Genomic DNA, 13,504 nt, shown 5'->3' on the forward strand with positions numbered 1-13,504 from the left:
TCTTTCTCATCTTGATGCCTAATCTTATAGGCTTTGGGATCTCTGTGCTAGTGTAGTCACACATGCATGTGGCATATGTATGATTTGAAATCTACGGTTTTTAAAAAATTCCACCATTGCATGTCCCTTGTGAAATTTTCACTATTCAGATCCTGGTCATTTTATCAAAGGATTTCTATATGAGTTTCAACTTTGTGAGCTGAATTCATTTGGTTAAACATGTCTCTTTCTTGGGTTCAGTTCTTGTATGAAACTTTACCTGATAAAATATTCTGCATTGAATTTCACCAGGGAACCATTCCACCCGTGCACCGCACTATGCTAGAGATCCTTCCACTTCTACGTCCTATGGAGAAATTATCTTCAATGTGGCCTCATCTTCTCAAGGAACTGATTAGCTATCTTCCAAGATTAGATCCCTCTTTACATGAAAAAGATCCTGAAAGGCCAAGTAAGGCGGCAGATTGTCCACAGAGTGTAGGGACATCTAATGAAGAAAATAATGCTATTCAGGTTAGCATATCTGGACGAGAAGAAACAAATGCCCCCAATGGCACTGTAAGTAATGCAGGGGGAGAGGGAGACCTAGTATCAGGCTTTGGCAATGATACACCTGCTAGTTGTGTTTTTGCCCAAAAACTTGTCCCTGTTCTTGTTGATCTTTTTATACTTGCTCCTGCTGTTGAGAAATCAAATGTGTTTCCAGACATTATTCAAGGCCTTGGCAGGTACATGGTTGTATATTTGTTTCATAGCATTTTTTTTCTCTTCTATTTAATGAATAAAGGATGGGAGGCTTCAACTTGAGTTAGTTTGAACAAGTTGGGTTGACTCAAATGCTAACGTGGGTAGAAACATCAACATAGGATCATATGCATTGATACTCAATCATATCAAGTATGTGGAGCAGTTCATTTTAATTCTCAGATATGTCAAGACTCAATTGTTTGGTTTGTTTCTTTGTAGCTGTCTAACTGGACTTGATTATTGATATGTAGGTGCATGACGACAAGGAGAGATGACCCAGATGGACCTCTTTGGAGATTATCAGCTCAAGGCTTTAATCGTATTTTAGTAGATGAAGTAAATAGACTTAATTCTGATTGTGGAACTGAACGAAGTACAAGTAAACCTGCTAGAACTCGCCTGTGGAAAGAAATTGCAGATACATGTGAAATATTTCTTGTTGGTTCCTGTGGGCGTGCTCTACCATCTGATGCTCTATCAGCAGAAGCTCTTGAGGCTGATGAGCGCCTGGAGATGTCTATTTTAAATGTTCTGGGAGAGAATATTCTCAAGTCTAAAATCGATGCACCTGTTGACGTAATACCCATTCCACTCAAATAGGTCACCAAAATAAATGTTTGTTTTTGATATATTACTGACACTATTGGGTATTTGCAGATTCTGCAGCGACTAATCTTGACCCTTGATCGATGTGCATCCCGGACAGATTCTTTACCAGTTGAGACTGTGGGATTAATGCCTCCCCATTGTAGCAGATTCTCGTTGGCTTGCTTAGAGAAGATCTTTTCTTTGTGCAGGTAATTCCATTGTCTGTAATGGCAATTATGACCTCCCTTTTCTTTCTTGTTTTTTTTATGCTTGAAACTTCACCTGTCCATTCAAGTGATTATTTTGTCCAGTTTATATATGGTTCTCTTTACTTAGACAATAAACTTGTGAACTTGCAGTCTATCAGAAAAAGTGATGTAAGCAACTTGAGATAGAGAGGGAGGGAAGAAGGGCCACTTATATTTCTGTGCATAACTGTTAACTGATGCTATAACTCTTGCAATGACACTAAAGGCATGAAACTTCACATTTCTATTTTTCATGTCCAAAAGAAAAGAGGTATCTTATATAAAATTAGGTTCAATTTTGACAAACATTATGCAAAAGAAACGGTCATCCTTTTTACCTATTAGATTCAATATATTGGTGAAACGAAACTTTCTTTAGTCTCAAGCTTTGCTTCCTGTGTTCATAAATTACAAAAGTTGAGGAAAGTTGAAGAGACCTTCAGGAAGGGAGGATACATAAATTTCACTATTCTATCTGGAAAATGTGTTTCCTACAGACCACCACGCATGCTTGCCAATGAATCTTTAACTTGGCTAGCATTTCTCAGCATATGAAACCAAAAAATAATGAGAGATGCTGGTACTTTTCAAATATTTTTAAAAAACTTCTGAGGATTTTGTGAAGCCCAACTAATCATTGTAGTTGAATTTTAAAGGACCTTGTCTTTACTTTCAAATGACATTTGGTAAAGATTAGATGCTTTCTTTGACAAAATCTTGGTTATTATTTAAGCAGAAAGGATTCTTTTGCCAACTAAAGCATGTCAAATGGGGGTTATATAAACTTCCAATCTAAAACATTCTTAGGAGGTGCCACAAATAGCTTTATGGATTTTCCATCTTGTTGCCTAATTTTTGGTTTCATCTCTTGCACCAGCTACTCTTGTGAAGACAACTGGCATCCCATGCGAACAGAAGTCAGCAAAATTTCAATCATGGTGCTTACGAGTCGATGTGATTATATAATAAAACAGTTTCTAATTGATGAAGCAAGCCTAGGTATCACCTCTATGACTATCTATGATTTATTTATCGGCATTACTTTTTCTTTTTTCTTTCCTGCTACAGTATGAGATTTCACTTTTTCTAATGAAAAGGTTCATTTACATCAAAATACAAATCAATATCTTTCAACTGATCTTTGCAGGTGGAAAGTCATTACCTGTTGTCAGAATTGAACAAATGATTTTTGTCCTTAAAGAGCTAGCGCGGTTGGTTATACATTTTGAAACTGCTGTTGTTCTTCCATTGCAACCTTACTTGAAGGAAGGCTTGACAAAGAAGGATGATCATGATAACCGCGCACATCTTATTGCAATGCTTCCTGCATTCTCTGAGGTTATTACTTCAAGGTGAGCTCAATTCTCGTTATACAATCAACCCTCATGCTATGTTTATTTCGGCACATTTATTTCTTATTTGATGTTTGGCTGGTATGTTCTTACTATTACTTAATCTGATGCTATGCTTTTTCAATATATTTCTGGGATAAGGTTCATTATTTTTATTGTTAACTGCTTAGCTTATAGTTAGAAAAAGATGTCCAAGACAGATGAGGTTGGATACGGATATGAATCAGCACCTGTGCTTAATCTATCGGGAGCATCTATATGATTTCATTTTACACATGCTACATGAACTTGCATTGTGTAGGAGCATCTAATTTTTGTGGCTGATGCTTATTCAGAGATTACCATGACTACCTAATCTGTTCTTAACTGATTCTCCATTATAATCTCTTATGCTTGATATCCGCTGTACACCATCAAAACTATAAATTCTCGGGCCTTCTCATTGACTAACAAATTTTGTTCACATAAATCTTCTGCTTGAATGCTGACATTCCTCAAAATAGCATTTTCTTCATCTATGGTCTGTAATCAGCACATTACTGCTTCAAACTTTGATCTCTAATCCATCTCTAGATACACTCGTAATCTGTTCATATCAATCTATCTGCCTGGGTGACAGACATTTGGTAATACTCGTAATACTGCTTCAAAAATTGATCTCTAATTCATTCATGTTACTCTTGAGGAATTCGCTCTTATTAAAATTTGATGTAAGCATCTGTTATTCGTGATTGATTTACTTTCTCGTATAATTTTTTTCCATGTGAAATTCCTTTTTCGCTTACGAGTTGGTCCTAGGTGTAACATCAATTGAACTTATAGTTTGCACCCTTCTTTTTTTATGGTAATTGGTTTACACCCTCCTGTCAAAACGAAATTCAGTTCTGTATTTGTTTGGATTGTTTCATTCCTTTTCAGGGAAGCAAGACTGAGGGAGCTCACTCAGGTACTGCTTAGACTTGTCTGTCAAGAGCTTCGGCTCCAAAAGATTTCGGCAGGAAATTGATACGGGAAACCACAATATGGCCAAAGCAGACGTAGATTTCAGAGGCAGAAGAGAATTCGGCATTTGTTTACTAATTGAGAGATGTTGTTTGTAATTTATTTCCTATGTAGCGTCATTTATCACTCTTCTGTATGTTAAGAACATTGACGAGGTCGTGTGATAATTCATGGTTGCGTCCGTACTCGTTCTGGGAATTGCTTAAAGAATTTGTTATGTATGAAAAATAGTGTTAACGCGCTCTCGAAACAAACGTACACGTCCAACGCAGATAAAAAACAGTTTCTCTACCTTGCAAAGCTGCTAAAATAATGTTCGTTCGATAGTTACTACAAGAAGCTTGAATTCCTCCAGTAGCACCTCTGAATTAGTTCCATCTATACCCGTCTCCCAAGCTAATTCTTCTCTTATTCCGCACCAAATTTCATGTGGCTTACCATCTTACCAGATTCATTAGAGATTACCCTCGCTTACTTACAAAATAGACTACCTGACTAGTGAATTCATCTCGAGAAAAAAGCTGCATTGAATCTTGCTCCATGATTAGAGAGAGAAACAAAATGAGATAAACCAGTAACGAACATATTTCTCACTGTACTAAATTACAGGCAAAAACCACACACCCTCGCTTAAACCAGAAACTAGATACAGGACGTCGGAAATCTGACCTCTCTCATCTCCAAAAGATGAGAGATATATTTAAAAAAAAAAAAAAAAAAAAAAAGATCTGTTGTCTCCTACACGGTAGCAGAAACTAACTCTTTGACTCCGCTTCGTTTTACACAAAACCAGTTATTCGATCAGTTGCTGGGCTTCATTTACTTTCGTTAAGCGTGGCAGCAGCTGCCATCGTCGCTGCCACTCCGCCCGGATGTGTAGACATATTCGGGCTATTCCGGAGCTCCGCACTGATCACCCCCTCTGCGTCTTCACGGGTCACTGGTTTATCGCTTAGAAGCTTCCTTGTCGCATCCTGCAAAGGAAAATTACCAGTAATTAGAACATTCAGATTTCTGTTTCTGCTTGATAATTCGAGCAGACGGAAGAAATTCAGGATTTACCGAAAGGACTTCGGCGAGAGTGGTCTTGGCCTCGTCTAGCATGGTCCTTGTGTTCGCCGTAACAGCTGACTGAGCTGCTGCGGCGACCCCTCCGGGGCGGATGATGTTACTCCCGGTAGCACGCACCTCTGCAGCTTCAATCGCGGCCGCGTCGCTCTGATCCACCGGCTTGCCGCCGGCGGTTATCCCCGTCGCCTCCAGCGCCTCTCCTATGGTGATGGTTTCGTTCTCTATCGCCGTGACCGGCTGGTTAATCATCGTAGTTGCTTCCCTCGCCGCAGGCGTCGTTTCGAGATACTGGTCCACAACTTGTCCACCGACAGACTCCGTTACCACGCGAACGCCAACCGGCGCATCCATCGCGGTCACCGTCACTCCCCGCTCCCCGGCTAAGTTTGACGTCTCCGTGTGACCGGCCTTGCCGATCTTCTCGTTGTAACCGGCGGCAGACTGCATGACAGCGGCGGGACCCCCTTTCTTGGTCTGACCCAAAACGAGATTCTCCGCCGACTGCAGCATCGCCGCATCTCCCGGCGCTATCTTCTGCGCCGCGAGATCGCCGGAAACATCAAACACCTCCCCGTACTTGATCGGATCGTCTTGCCGCCTCAACTGTTCCTGGCTCATTGTGATTCTCTCTCTCACTCGATCACCGCAATTCAAATTCAATTTCGCCCTTGTGCCTGCAATGGAGAGAGACGTTGTCCTCAGTTGGGGATATATAATCAGGACCAGAACCTGGCAGAGGTTCTACCGTGGCGGCAGAGCAGGAGCGAAGTACACGCGGCAGAAGTAAGCTCTTCATGGCGTCGTAGGGCTTGCCACGTTATGGATATGTGTCGGCATTCCGAGCATGGCGAAAGCAGCAAACCGGAAATCCTGCTTTCGCCACCGAAAAGTAAAAATTGCCATCACGTAGGAGGTACGAAGCAGCCATGAATGAGACCTGCTATGAGTTTTTAATTATTTTACAGAGAACAAAATTTTGATTAATCAATTTACAACTCCTTCTTAGACAAATGATTGGCGAAATTAACAGGATAAGTAAAGTTGCTGACAGTGAAAAATTTTAAGGTCTTTTCTTCGATAAGGTCGGATCTTGTTTCATAAAAACTAAAAATATTTTGTTCATGATGTTTGACAAGTTTTTTCATATTATCTGATAAAAACTTCATTATTCAGTTCCATGGCTTTACCCAATTATTCAATATGATGTTTAAGAACAACATCAAGATCCCATAAAACAATGTTATAAACCTCTGAAAACGGTCCGCTGTGCGTCAACGATTAAGAATAGATTGTATTGTATTGAACTGCATTCAAAATAAGAGATGGAGGCCTCGAGATTCCCGAGGGGTGATTCGAGACTCCTGAACGAAGACTCCCATGTTCCCCCTCGCCCTCCGCAGGCCGGCCTCGACGATGATTCTGACGACAGGACTCCCCTGCAAGAGCAGCAAAGCAGCAGCATGGTGCACCGAGAAGCCAGGGCCTCTGGGCGATGACGACTACGGATGGCAAACAGTGGTCGGCAAAATTTCGCGATGAAGAATCTACCTGGCCTTGACAGTCATAAACACCGCCTTCGCGTTTTGCTATGGGAAGATGCTCACCACCACCCGGAAGATGCATGAATGATGGTGATGTCATTCGCAGCCTGTAACTCTGGCCTGCAATAGTTAAAACACTGCCTCTTCACCCACCTTCGAACACCATATGGCTCAGCCCACCAAATACCCTCCACTTCTCTCAGCTACCACTGCCACACCCTCCTCCCCCACAGTCGCACCCTCCTTCTCCAACCTCCAACCTCCAACCTCCAACCTCCAACCAGCCGCCCCTCTCCTTCCTCCTCCTCTGGTTCAACAGTCTGGATTTCACATCCCTCACCATCCTAGCCAAGCATTGTCTGACGGAACAAATTGCCTCTCCACGGATCTCACACCAATCAGCCTTACTACCAGTACCTACAAGATTATTGCTCGAGTATTGGCCAGCCAACTTCGATGTGTACTCCTGTAGATTATTCACCCCTACAAGAGCTCCTTCATCAAAGACTGGAACATCCTTCCTTGACTCTGCAATGGCAGCCCACGATCTAAGACTCCCTAGAATCGTCATACAATTTTGTGTTCCCCATAATCTTTCATCCATGATCCAATGGCTCTCCGCAAGTTCAGCAAATGTTAATCTCTAGTTGTGCCGGTCATATTCCATGGGCACTCTAAAATGAGAGAAACAAAAGGAAATTCCAGTTCAAATCCTCCACAATTGTTTTTGTTTGCCGAGCACATTACTGGCCAAGTCTCCTTCTTTATGAAGAAAAAAATCTTCACCTTAGCAACTCTAATTTTGGGGGAAATTGGTGTTTGTTGCAGTTATGGCAGGACCCTCACTTAATCAAACATGATTGTTTGGTCTCCACCTCCTCTTAGTCACCTCAAGTTAAATTTGGATGGTTGAACCTATAGGTTTTGGTGAAATAATTCATGACGACAACAATAACATCCTGCTGTCCTTCGTTGGTCCTTTGGGTATATAATCTTTGGGACCGATTCTTTGATCCCTTTCATCGGAGGGGACTCCAAAATAGTCATTGATTGGTGCGCCAAATTAGAGACCCCCTTGGTGACATTAGGAAGTTTTCCTAGATATCTGCAACGTCTACTTCTCCCTTAATTGTACTTAGGAGTATGCACCCAAATACTCCAATCACCTTACGAACTCACATGATAAATTGGAATCTTTCCTCCAAATCCTTATTATAGAGGGAAGCCTCACCTTCGATGCTGTTTTTTTTTTCTCCTTTTCTTTTATAATTTAAACATTCTATAAAAAAAATAGAATAAATTGTATTAAAAATAATACACCCACATGATTAGAACATTACAAATTTGCAATTGAAATGTGAAATGTCTAAGATTAATTTCAAATATTATTATAGAAAATATTTCCTATGACTCTGTGTTAAATTTTCATCAAGAAATTTTACAAATTACCTATTTTTAATAAATATTAACAAAAATAACTAACTTCTAAACTTAATATAAAAAATACTTAAACTTTTACCCATCAATTGACCGTGTAGGGTTTAGACTAAACGTCAGCTTTAACATTAACCGAGGCAATTACTGCAAAGTCATCTGACATGTCATCAAATAGCCGCCACATTATCAGATTTGAACACGAACTGTATCATTGTCAACAAGCTGTGTTGAACAGATTTACATGAAGAACAGCAAGGAGAAGAAAAAACCAGAGAGACCCCTTTTTACAAACACCATATAGATAAAACCAGGCAGCTGGTTCAACTAACATTGAGCTGCAAGATTCCTATTCGTCTCTATTGAGCGTCGCAGCAGCCACCAAGGAGGCTGCCACCCCGCCGGGATACGTCCCCATATTAGGGCTGTTTCGGAGTTCCGCCCTTGCGATGGCTTCAGCGTCTTCGCGGGTCACCGGCTTGTCTGCCGGCAGCTTCGCCGTCGCGTCCTGCTTAAACCAAGAAAAAGCTTTTTAAAAGGGAAGGGCCTGCCAAGATTAACAGAGATTGAAGACGACGACGAAAAGATCAAACAAATCGAATATTCGGGTAACTTAATCGGTACCCAAAGCCCCTTTTGCTTGATGTAATTGGTTAAACAGACATTCGGTACGCATCTCCGCTTTTGCTCAAATAATCGGTTAATAGGATAGTCGGATATCTCATATCGGTACCCGAACTCCACTATTACTTGAAGTAAACGGTTAAACGGGTATCGTATACAGATTACGGAGCCTACCGTGAGAAGATCCGCGAGAGTGGTTTTCTCCTCGTCAAGTGCGGTTCTCGCGTTGGCGGACGCGGCCGACTGGGCGGAGGCGGCGACGCCACCGGGTTCTACGACGTTCCGTCCCCTGGCTCGCATCTCGGCCGCCTCGATCGCTGCCGCATCCCCCAAGTCCACCGGCTTCTCTCCCGCTGACAACGCCGACGCCTCCAGCGCCTCCCCGATGGTAATAACGTCTACCTTTACTCCGACTTCCTGGGGCGGAACCGGCGGCGTGTCCTCCGCCGGCACCAGCCGTGCATAGTGCGCCACCACCTGAAGAGAGCACAAGGAAACGAATTCGACGCATTATATAGTAAAGACAATAACTCAAGTCAACCGAGAATGGGTAACTGATTACCTGTCCGGCGACGGCCTCCGTCACGATACGAAGACCGCCGGCGGTGTCAGTTGCGAGGACGGAGACGCCTTTTTGCCCGACGATGTCGGTCCTATCATTGGGGTCGACGAGACCGGAACGAGTGTTGAACTCGGCGGCAGATTGCATGGCTGCGGCTGGTCCGGCATCGGCAGTGCGTGCCCGTACGATGTTCTCGGCAGTCTGCATATCGGAAGCATCTTTGGGGGCGATGGGTTGGCCGGAAAGCTCGTCAGGGACCGTGAAGATGTCACCGTACTTTAGAGCTTCGGTCGTTGGTTGATGTGGCTGTTCATGGCTCATCTTCGGGAGCGAGTCAAGTTTCCTTCTGGGTTTCTGTGAAAGATGAGATGAAATGCGGTGGGTCGAGTGACTGCAAGTGGTTTGGAGGATAAGAAGAAGAGCAGGAGGGATTGGCACGCCGCCACGCGGGGAGATGATCGAGCTTGGTCGAGCCACTTTGGAGAATCTGACTGGGTTGTCTGTCATTTAAACTGTTAGCCCACGTTTCACCTCATTGTACGTATATTAGCCAACGTTGTAAGAAATTTTAATTAAATGGGACAAGTATTTCTCTCTTGGAGGCTCCAAATGGATCAAAATGGACAAGGAGACTAGAACACCGTGGATGAAATCTAAAAAAAATATTATTACCCAAATTACCTTAGATAAGATCCGGTAAAGTGAAGTAACATTTCTTACTCGTCCCATATGATCAAGTGACATTGAAATTCATATGCCATCTTTTTTCTATGCGAATTGTATACGATATGATGGTATATTTTCTTCCTGACCTATTCAATTACAAACATGAATTACTATAAAGGAGTGGGATATTACTACTTTAGATGAGTACCGAAGAAGCACCAGCACAGCAGCAGAAGAGAAATTCAAGTTATTTCTTTGATTGACAAGGAAATTCAGATCGGTTAGCTTTTGGCATTCCCATTATGCTGTCAATTAGTTTTCCATGTTCCTGGCTCAGGTTTTTGTCCACAAAGGTATCATAATCCACCTTCAATATGATCTCTAACAACCCATTGCTTGTGGGATCCATTTTAGTGTAACTAATGCAGATTTTCTCTAATACTTGATGTCATAAAAATTCTTCATACTTCATAAGTATTCCTAGAGAGAGTTCAGTCTTGTCAAACTCTTTATCCACCAATCCTGTTACGCATTTATGCAGTATTAACATGTCTTGGAATATGCTTTCTCCAACACCACCTTCTATCATCACTCACAGATTCTTACACCCATCTTTCTCCTCTCTTCCCCCCTCTCTAAGCTAAACCACCCTCTCTCATCCCTCATAGATTCTCACACCCATCTTTCTCCTCTCTTCCTCCCTCTCTAAGCTAAACCAATCTCTCTCATCCCTCACAGATTCTCACACCCATCTTTCTCCTCTCTTCCTCCCTTTCTAAGCTAAACCATCCTCTATCATCCTTCACAGATTCTCACACCCATCTTTCTCCTCTCTTCCCTTCTCTCTAGGCTAAACCACCCTCTATCATCCCTCACAGATTCTCACACCCATCTTTCTCTCTCTCTCTCTCTCTCTCTCTCTCTCTCTAAGCTACAGGTATTCTAAAGAAGCTAGGTTTCCTTGCAAATTCTCTATCACCTAGATCTCTTAAGAAGAAATAGGCAGGGGAAAATCTCTGTCGTCTTCCCCTACATCCTCCTCTCTGATTCTCATCTTCTCATCATCAGCCGCCCCCTACATTCTCTTCTCTGATTCCTCATATCCTCGTTATCATCCTCTCCTGTGCCAGCCTCTTCTCCCCTTCTTCAATTTTCTAATTACTCTCTAGTTCATTATAAAAATCACACGTTTTTCAACAGACAAAATCAGGGAAGTATCCGCCACAAATATTGCTAAAAAAACTGAAACCACCGGGAGATTGGAAATCGGAGAATGCAGAGACCCTGTAAAAATTAGAAACCACCCAGGAAAGAAGAGTAGAAACAGAAAAAAATTGCTTGCCCCCCTGCTAGATTGAAGATATTTACAGTTTATTTGAACATTTGTTAACATCAACCTTCTTAGACCAGCTATTACCAGAAATATTATTACAGGCTGGATCTACTTGCTAAAACCTTACCCATTGTGCCCTTTATTAATATACCATATTGTTCTTCTTGCAGAATATTTTGTACTCCTGTAAGCCTTCTCAATGAATTCTACTTCTCATTGCTTAAAAAAAAGAAATACTTGATCAATTTACGTATGTCATATATGAAAATCCGAGCAACATTACCCTTTTAATACAGATCAAAGGACGCTGTCCAGACTCCTTTCCCTCTTTTAATATATTCCTACAAGAGAAAACTAGACTCGTCTTACCAGCTCCCTACCTCCAGCCCGTTTCCTGCACAGAACTAAAAATAGATTAGATTGTGGAGGTGAAATCACCATGCAGAGGAGCTGCTTACACATCTCCTTGTGGATCGATCTCTTCATACAGAATCGTACGAGGAAATATTTTAGAATAATCAATCCCAAGCGGATCAATCCATGGAATTGCTTACCGTCAAGATCGAAGAAGAAGGCCTGCTTTGTCTTCCCATCAGGTTGGATCTTTTCGAAAACCTCGATTCCTCTTTCCTACCGGATCATTCGAGATAGAATTAGCACGAAATTATTTCTCAATAACCATTCGAGCCAGGATTAGCAACAATGGTACAAATGGAGCCAAAATATCAATATAATTCGTTATCACTCTCCAAGTTTTTTTTTTTTTTTTTTTTTGTCGTTCCAGGATTCTGTAAGTGCTTTTGGTATTCGCAGACGGTTCGTAATTGAGCAGGAAGGAGAAGCAGACGAAGAGAGAGAGAGAGAGAGAGAGAGAGAGAGAGTGAGAGAGAGAGAGAGAGAGTGAGAGAGCTTGCCTTCAAGTTCTGGACGACGGAATCGTAATTGGAAACGGCGAAGGAGAGGTGGTGACCTGTAGGGAGGTTCTTCGGATCCGCGACCGCATCCGTGGAGCTCCACGGCCCTTCCGGGAGCTTCGATTCGGGATTTCGTTCAATCAGATGCAGAGAAAAATATGGCGGCAGTACCAACCAAATCACCTCGCCGCCACCAAAGTTAGGGCTTTCGATCCTCTCAAAACCGAAAATCTGCACAAGATTGCAAGACGTTGATAACCAAGAAAACAAAAAGGAAAATCTCAAAGCACAACCAAGGGACTGGCATGAAGTTGAAAAAAAAAAACGCTAAAAATAGACTACCTCTTGATAGAATTTTGCGAGGCGCTTCACGTCAGTTGTTTCTCTGGCTATGTGGTGAAGACGAACCCCTTCCGCAGCCGCCATTTTCCTCCTCTCTTCATCTCTCTGAGTTACAGTGTATATATTGAGGCTTTCGCTTCGGAGTATGGTTTGGCTCCACGCGTCCCGCCAGAGGCCAAAAAACGCTGAAACATGATTCCAAGGAAACACCTACGTTGGAAATCGGATTCATTGATTACCCGGTGCTTGAATCAGAATTCCGAGCTAACCGCTGTTTTTTTTTTATAATTTTGTAGATAATTTTAAAATACGGTCCTTCTTTATGTATCATATTTTTAAATACGATCAATTAGAGGTTACTTATGTAGTTTTATAACTTCAATATAATGGACAATTTTTTTTCCTTTTGAAGTATTGAGGGCATTATAATCTCTTATTCTTTTTTTGGTTTCTCATAAGAGTTAGAGTTCCTTTCTTCTCTCTTTCCCTTGAGATCTTTTGTATTTATATGTTGTTTTTATAAATCAAGAAATATAAAATAATTTTTTTTAAAGAAAGGGCTCCAAGAGGAGATAATTAAGTCCTTCCCCCTCAATTTTCCAAATAATAAAGATTCAACGTTTTGAAGAGATTCAGAACTTGTCCAACTTAAACTGATTGAAAAGAAGTGGATTCTAATGAGAAAATTAAAAGTTTTAATAAAATTAGATGCAGTTTTGTCACTTGTCCACAAGAATTAATAAAAGGAAAAAGACTGGACACCTTGTTTTTTCGTCGTCTTTTTCTCTTTCTTCGTCCTCTCCTTCTTCAACATATATAAGTAAAAATTTAATACATAAACAACTTCTTCATATATAATTAAATCAGATATATAAATATCATTTTCAAGTCTAATTTTTTATTTTAAATTTTTTCATCAATATTAGGTAATGGATCACTAATTTAGTATCAATTTGATTAAATAAAAAAAGTATACCAACATATTTACAATTTTTTGAAAATATAGCATCCAATTATTTGTTTAAAAAATTATTTTTATTTTTAGAAAATCTTTCTTATTAACCTCTCAAACTAATAATT

General features: G+C 41.2%; 4 protein-coding genes across 6 annotated transcripts in view; 1 reads left to right on the forward strand and 3 right to left on the reverse strand.

Annotated features, from left to right (window-relative positions):
* Positions 1 to 4,724, forward strand: part of LOC137947781 (uncharacterized) — a 49,317-nt gene extending 44,593 nt beyond the window's left edge. For 2 of the 3 annotated variants that reach the window (XM_068793543.1, XM_068793544.1), the window contains 6 exons: positions 292 to 728; positions 999 to 1,323; positions 1,405 to 1,544; positions 2,461 to 2,582; positions 2,731 to 2,935; positions 3,854 to 4,724. In XM_068793543.1, coding sequence (XP_068649644.1) covers positions 292 to 728; positions 999 to 1,323; positions 1,405 to 1,544; positions 2,461 to 2,582; positions 2,731 to 2,935; positions 3,854 to 3,941 — 1,317 coding nt within the window. In that variant the 3' untranslated portion in view covers positions 3,942 to 4,724. Of the gene's footprint in view, positions 1 to 291; positions 729 to 998; positions 1,324 to 1,404; positions 1,545 to 1,694; positions 1,804 to 2,460; positions 2,583 to 2,730; positions 2,936 to 3,853 lie in introns of those variants that run through there. The other variant, XM_068793545.1, reaches the window with a different exon arrangement.
* Positions 4,725 to 4,752: 28 nt separating this feature from the next.
* On the reverse strand, positions 4,753 to 5,626 carry LOC137948991 (late embryogenesis abundant protein D-34-like). Its single transcript, XM_068795239.1, has 2 exons — positions 5,000 to 5,626; positions 4,753 to 4,911 (listed from the first exon to the last, which is right to left on the reverse strand). The coding sequence occupies exons 1-2, from the start codon at positions 5,624 to 5,626 to the stop codon at positions 4,753 to 4,755; spliced, it is 786 nt and encodes a 261-aa protein (XP_068651340.1).
* A 2,706-nt stretch (positions 5,627 to 8,332) lies between these two features.
* LOC137948940 (late embryogenesis abundant protein D-34-like) lies at positions 8,333 to 9,792 on the reverse strand. Its single transcript, XM_068795163.1, has 3 exons — positions 9,170 to 9,792; positions 8,782 to 9,084; positions 8,333 to 8,491 (listed from the first exon to the last, which is right to left on the reverse strand). The coding sequence occupies exons 1-3, from the start codon at positions 9,674 to 9,676 to the stop codon at positions 8,333 to 8,335; spliced, it is 969 nt and encodes a 322-aa protein (XP_068651264.1). The 5' UTR covers positions 9,677 to 9,792.
* Positions 9,793 to 11,361: 1,569 nt separating this feature from the next.
* LOC137948834 (uncharacterized) lies at positions 11,362 to 12,524 on the reverse strand. Its single transcript, XM_068795013.1, has 4 exons — positions 12,425 to 12,524; positions 12,083 to 12,313; positions 11,723 to 11,798; positions 11,362 to 11,562 (listed from the first exon to the last, which is right to left on the reverse strand). The coding sequence occupies exons 1-4, from the start codon at positions 12,506 to 12,508 to the stop codon at positions 11,534 to 11,536; spliced, it is 420 nt and encodes a 139-aa protein (XP_068651114.1). The 5' UTR covers positions 12,509 to 12,524; the 3' UTR covers positions 11,362 to 11,533.
* Between the last annotated feature and the right edge of the window lie 980 nt (positions 12,525 to 13,504).

Source organism: Aristolochia californica, unplaced genomic scaffold (genome assembly GCF_029961685.1).
Source record: "Aristolochia californica isolate CCGP_79_NKW_82.1479 unplaced genomic scaffold, dmAriCali1.0.hap1 SCAF_13, whole genome shotgun sequence".
Classification (NCBI taxonomy): domain Eukaryota; kingdom Viridiplantae; phylum Streptophyta; class Magnoliopsida; order Piperales; family Aristolochiaceae; genus Aristolochia; species Aristolochia californica.

Coding starts and splice junctions, on each gene's coding strand:
- LOC137948940 (XM_068795163.1), bottom strand. CDS start 9,676: ATGACAGACAACCCAGTCAGATTCTCCAAAGTGGCTCGACCAAGCTCG. Junction 9,085..9,169: donor CGGAGGCCGTCGCCGGACAG/GTAATCAGTTAC, acceptor TGCTCTCTTCAG/GTGGTGGCGCACTATGCACG. Junction 8,492..8,781: donor CTCTCGCGGATCTTCTCACG/GTAGGCTCCGTA, acceptor TGGTTTAAGCAG/GACGCGACGGCGAAGCTGCC.
- LOC137948834 (XM_068795013.1), bottom strand. CDS start 12,508: ATGGCGGCTGCGGAAGGGGTTCGTCTTCACCACATAGCCAGAGAAACA. Junction 11,799..12,082: donor CCGTCGTCCAGAACTTGAAG/GCAAGCTCTCTC, acceptor ATGATCCGGTAG/GAAAGAGGAATCGAGGTTTT. Junction 11,563..11,722: donor CTTCTTCTTCGATCTTGACG/GTAAGCAATTCC, acceptor AGTTCTGTGCAG/GAAACGGGCTGGAGGTAGGG.
- LOC137948991 (XM_068795239.1), bottom strand. CDS start 5,626: ATGAGCCAGGAACAGTTGAGGCGGCAAGACGATCCGATCAAGTACGGG. Junction 4,912..4,999: donor CTCTCGCCGAAGTCCTTTCG/GTAAATCCTGAA, acceptor TTTCCTTTGCAG/GATGCGACAAGGAAGCTTCT.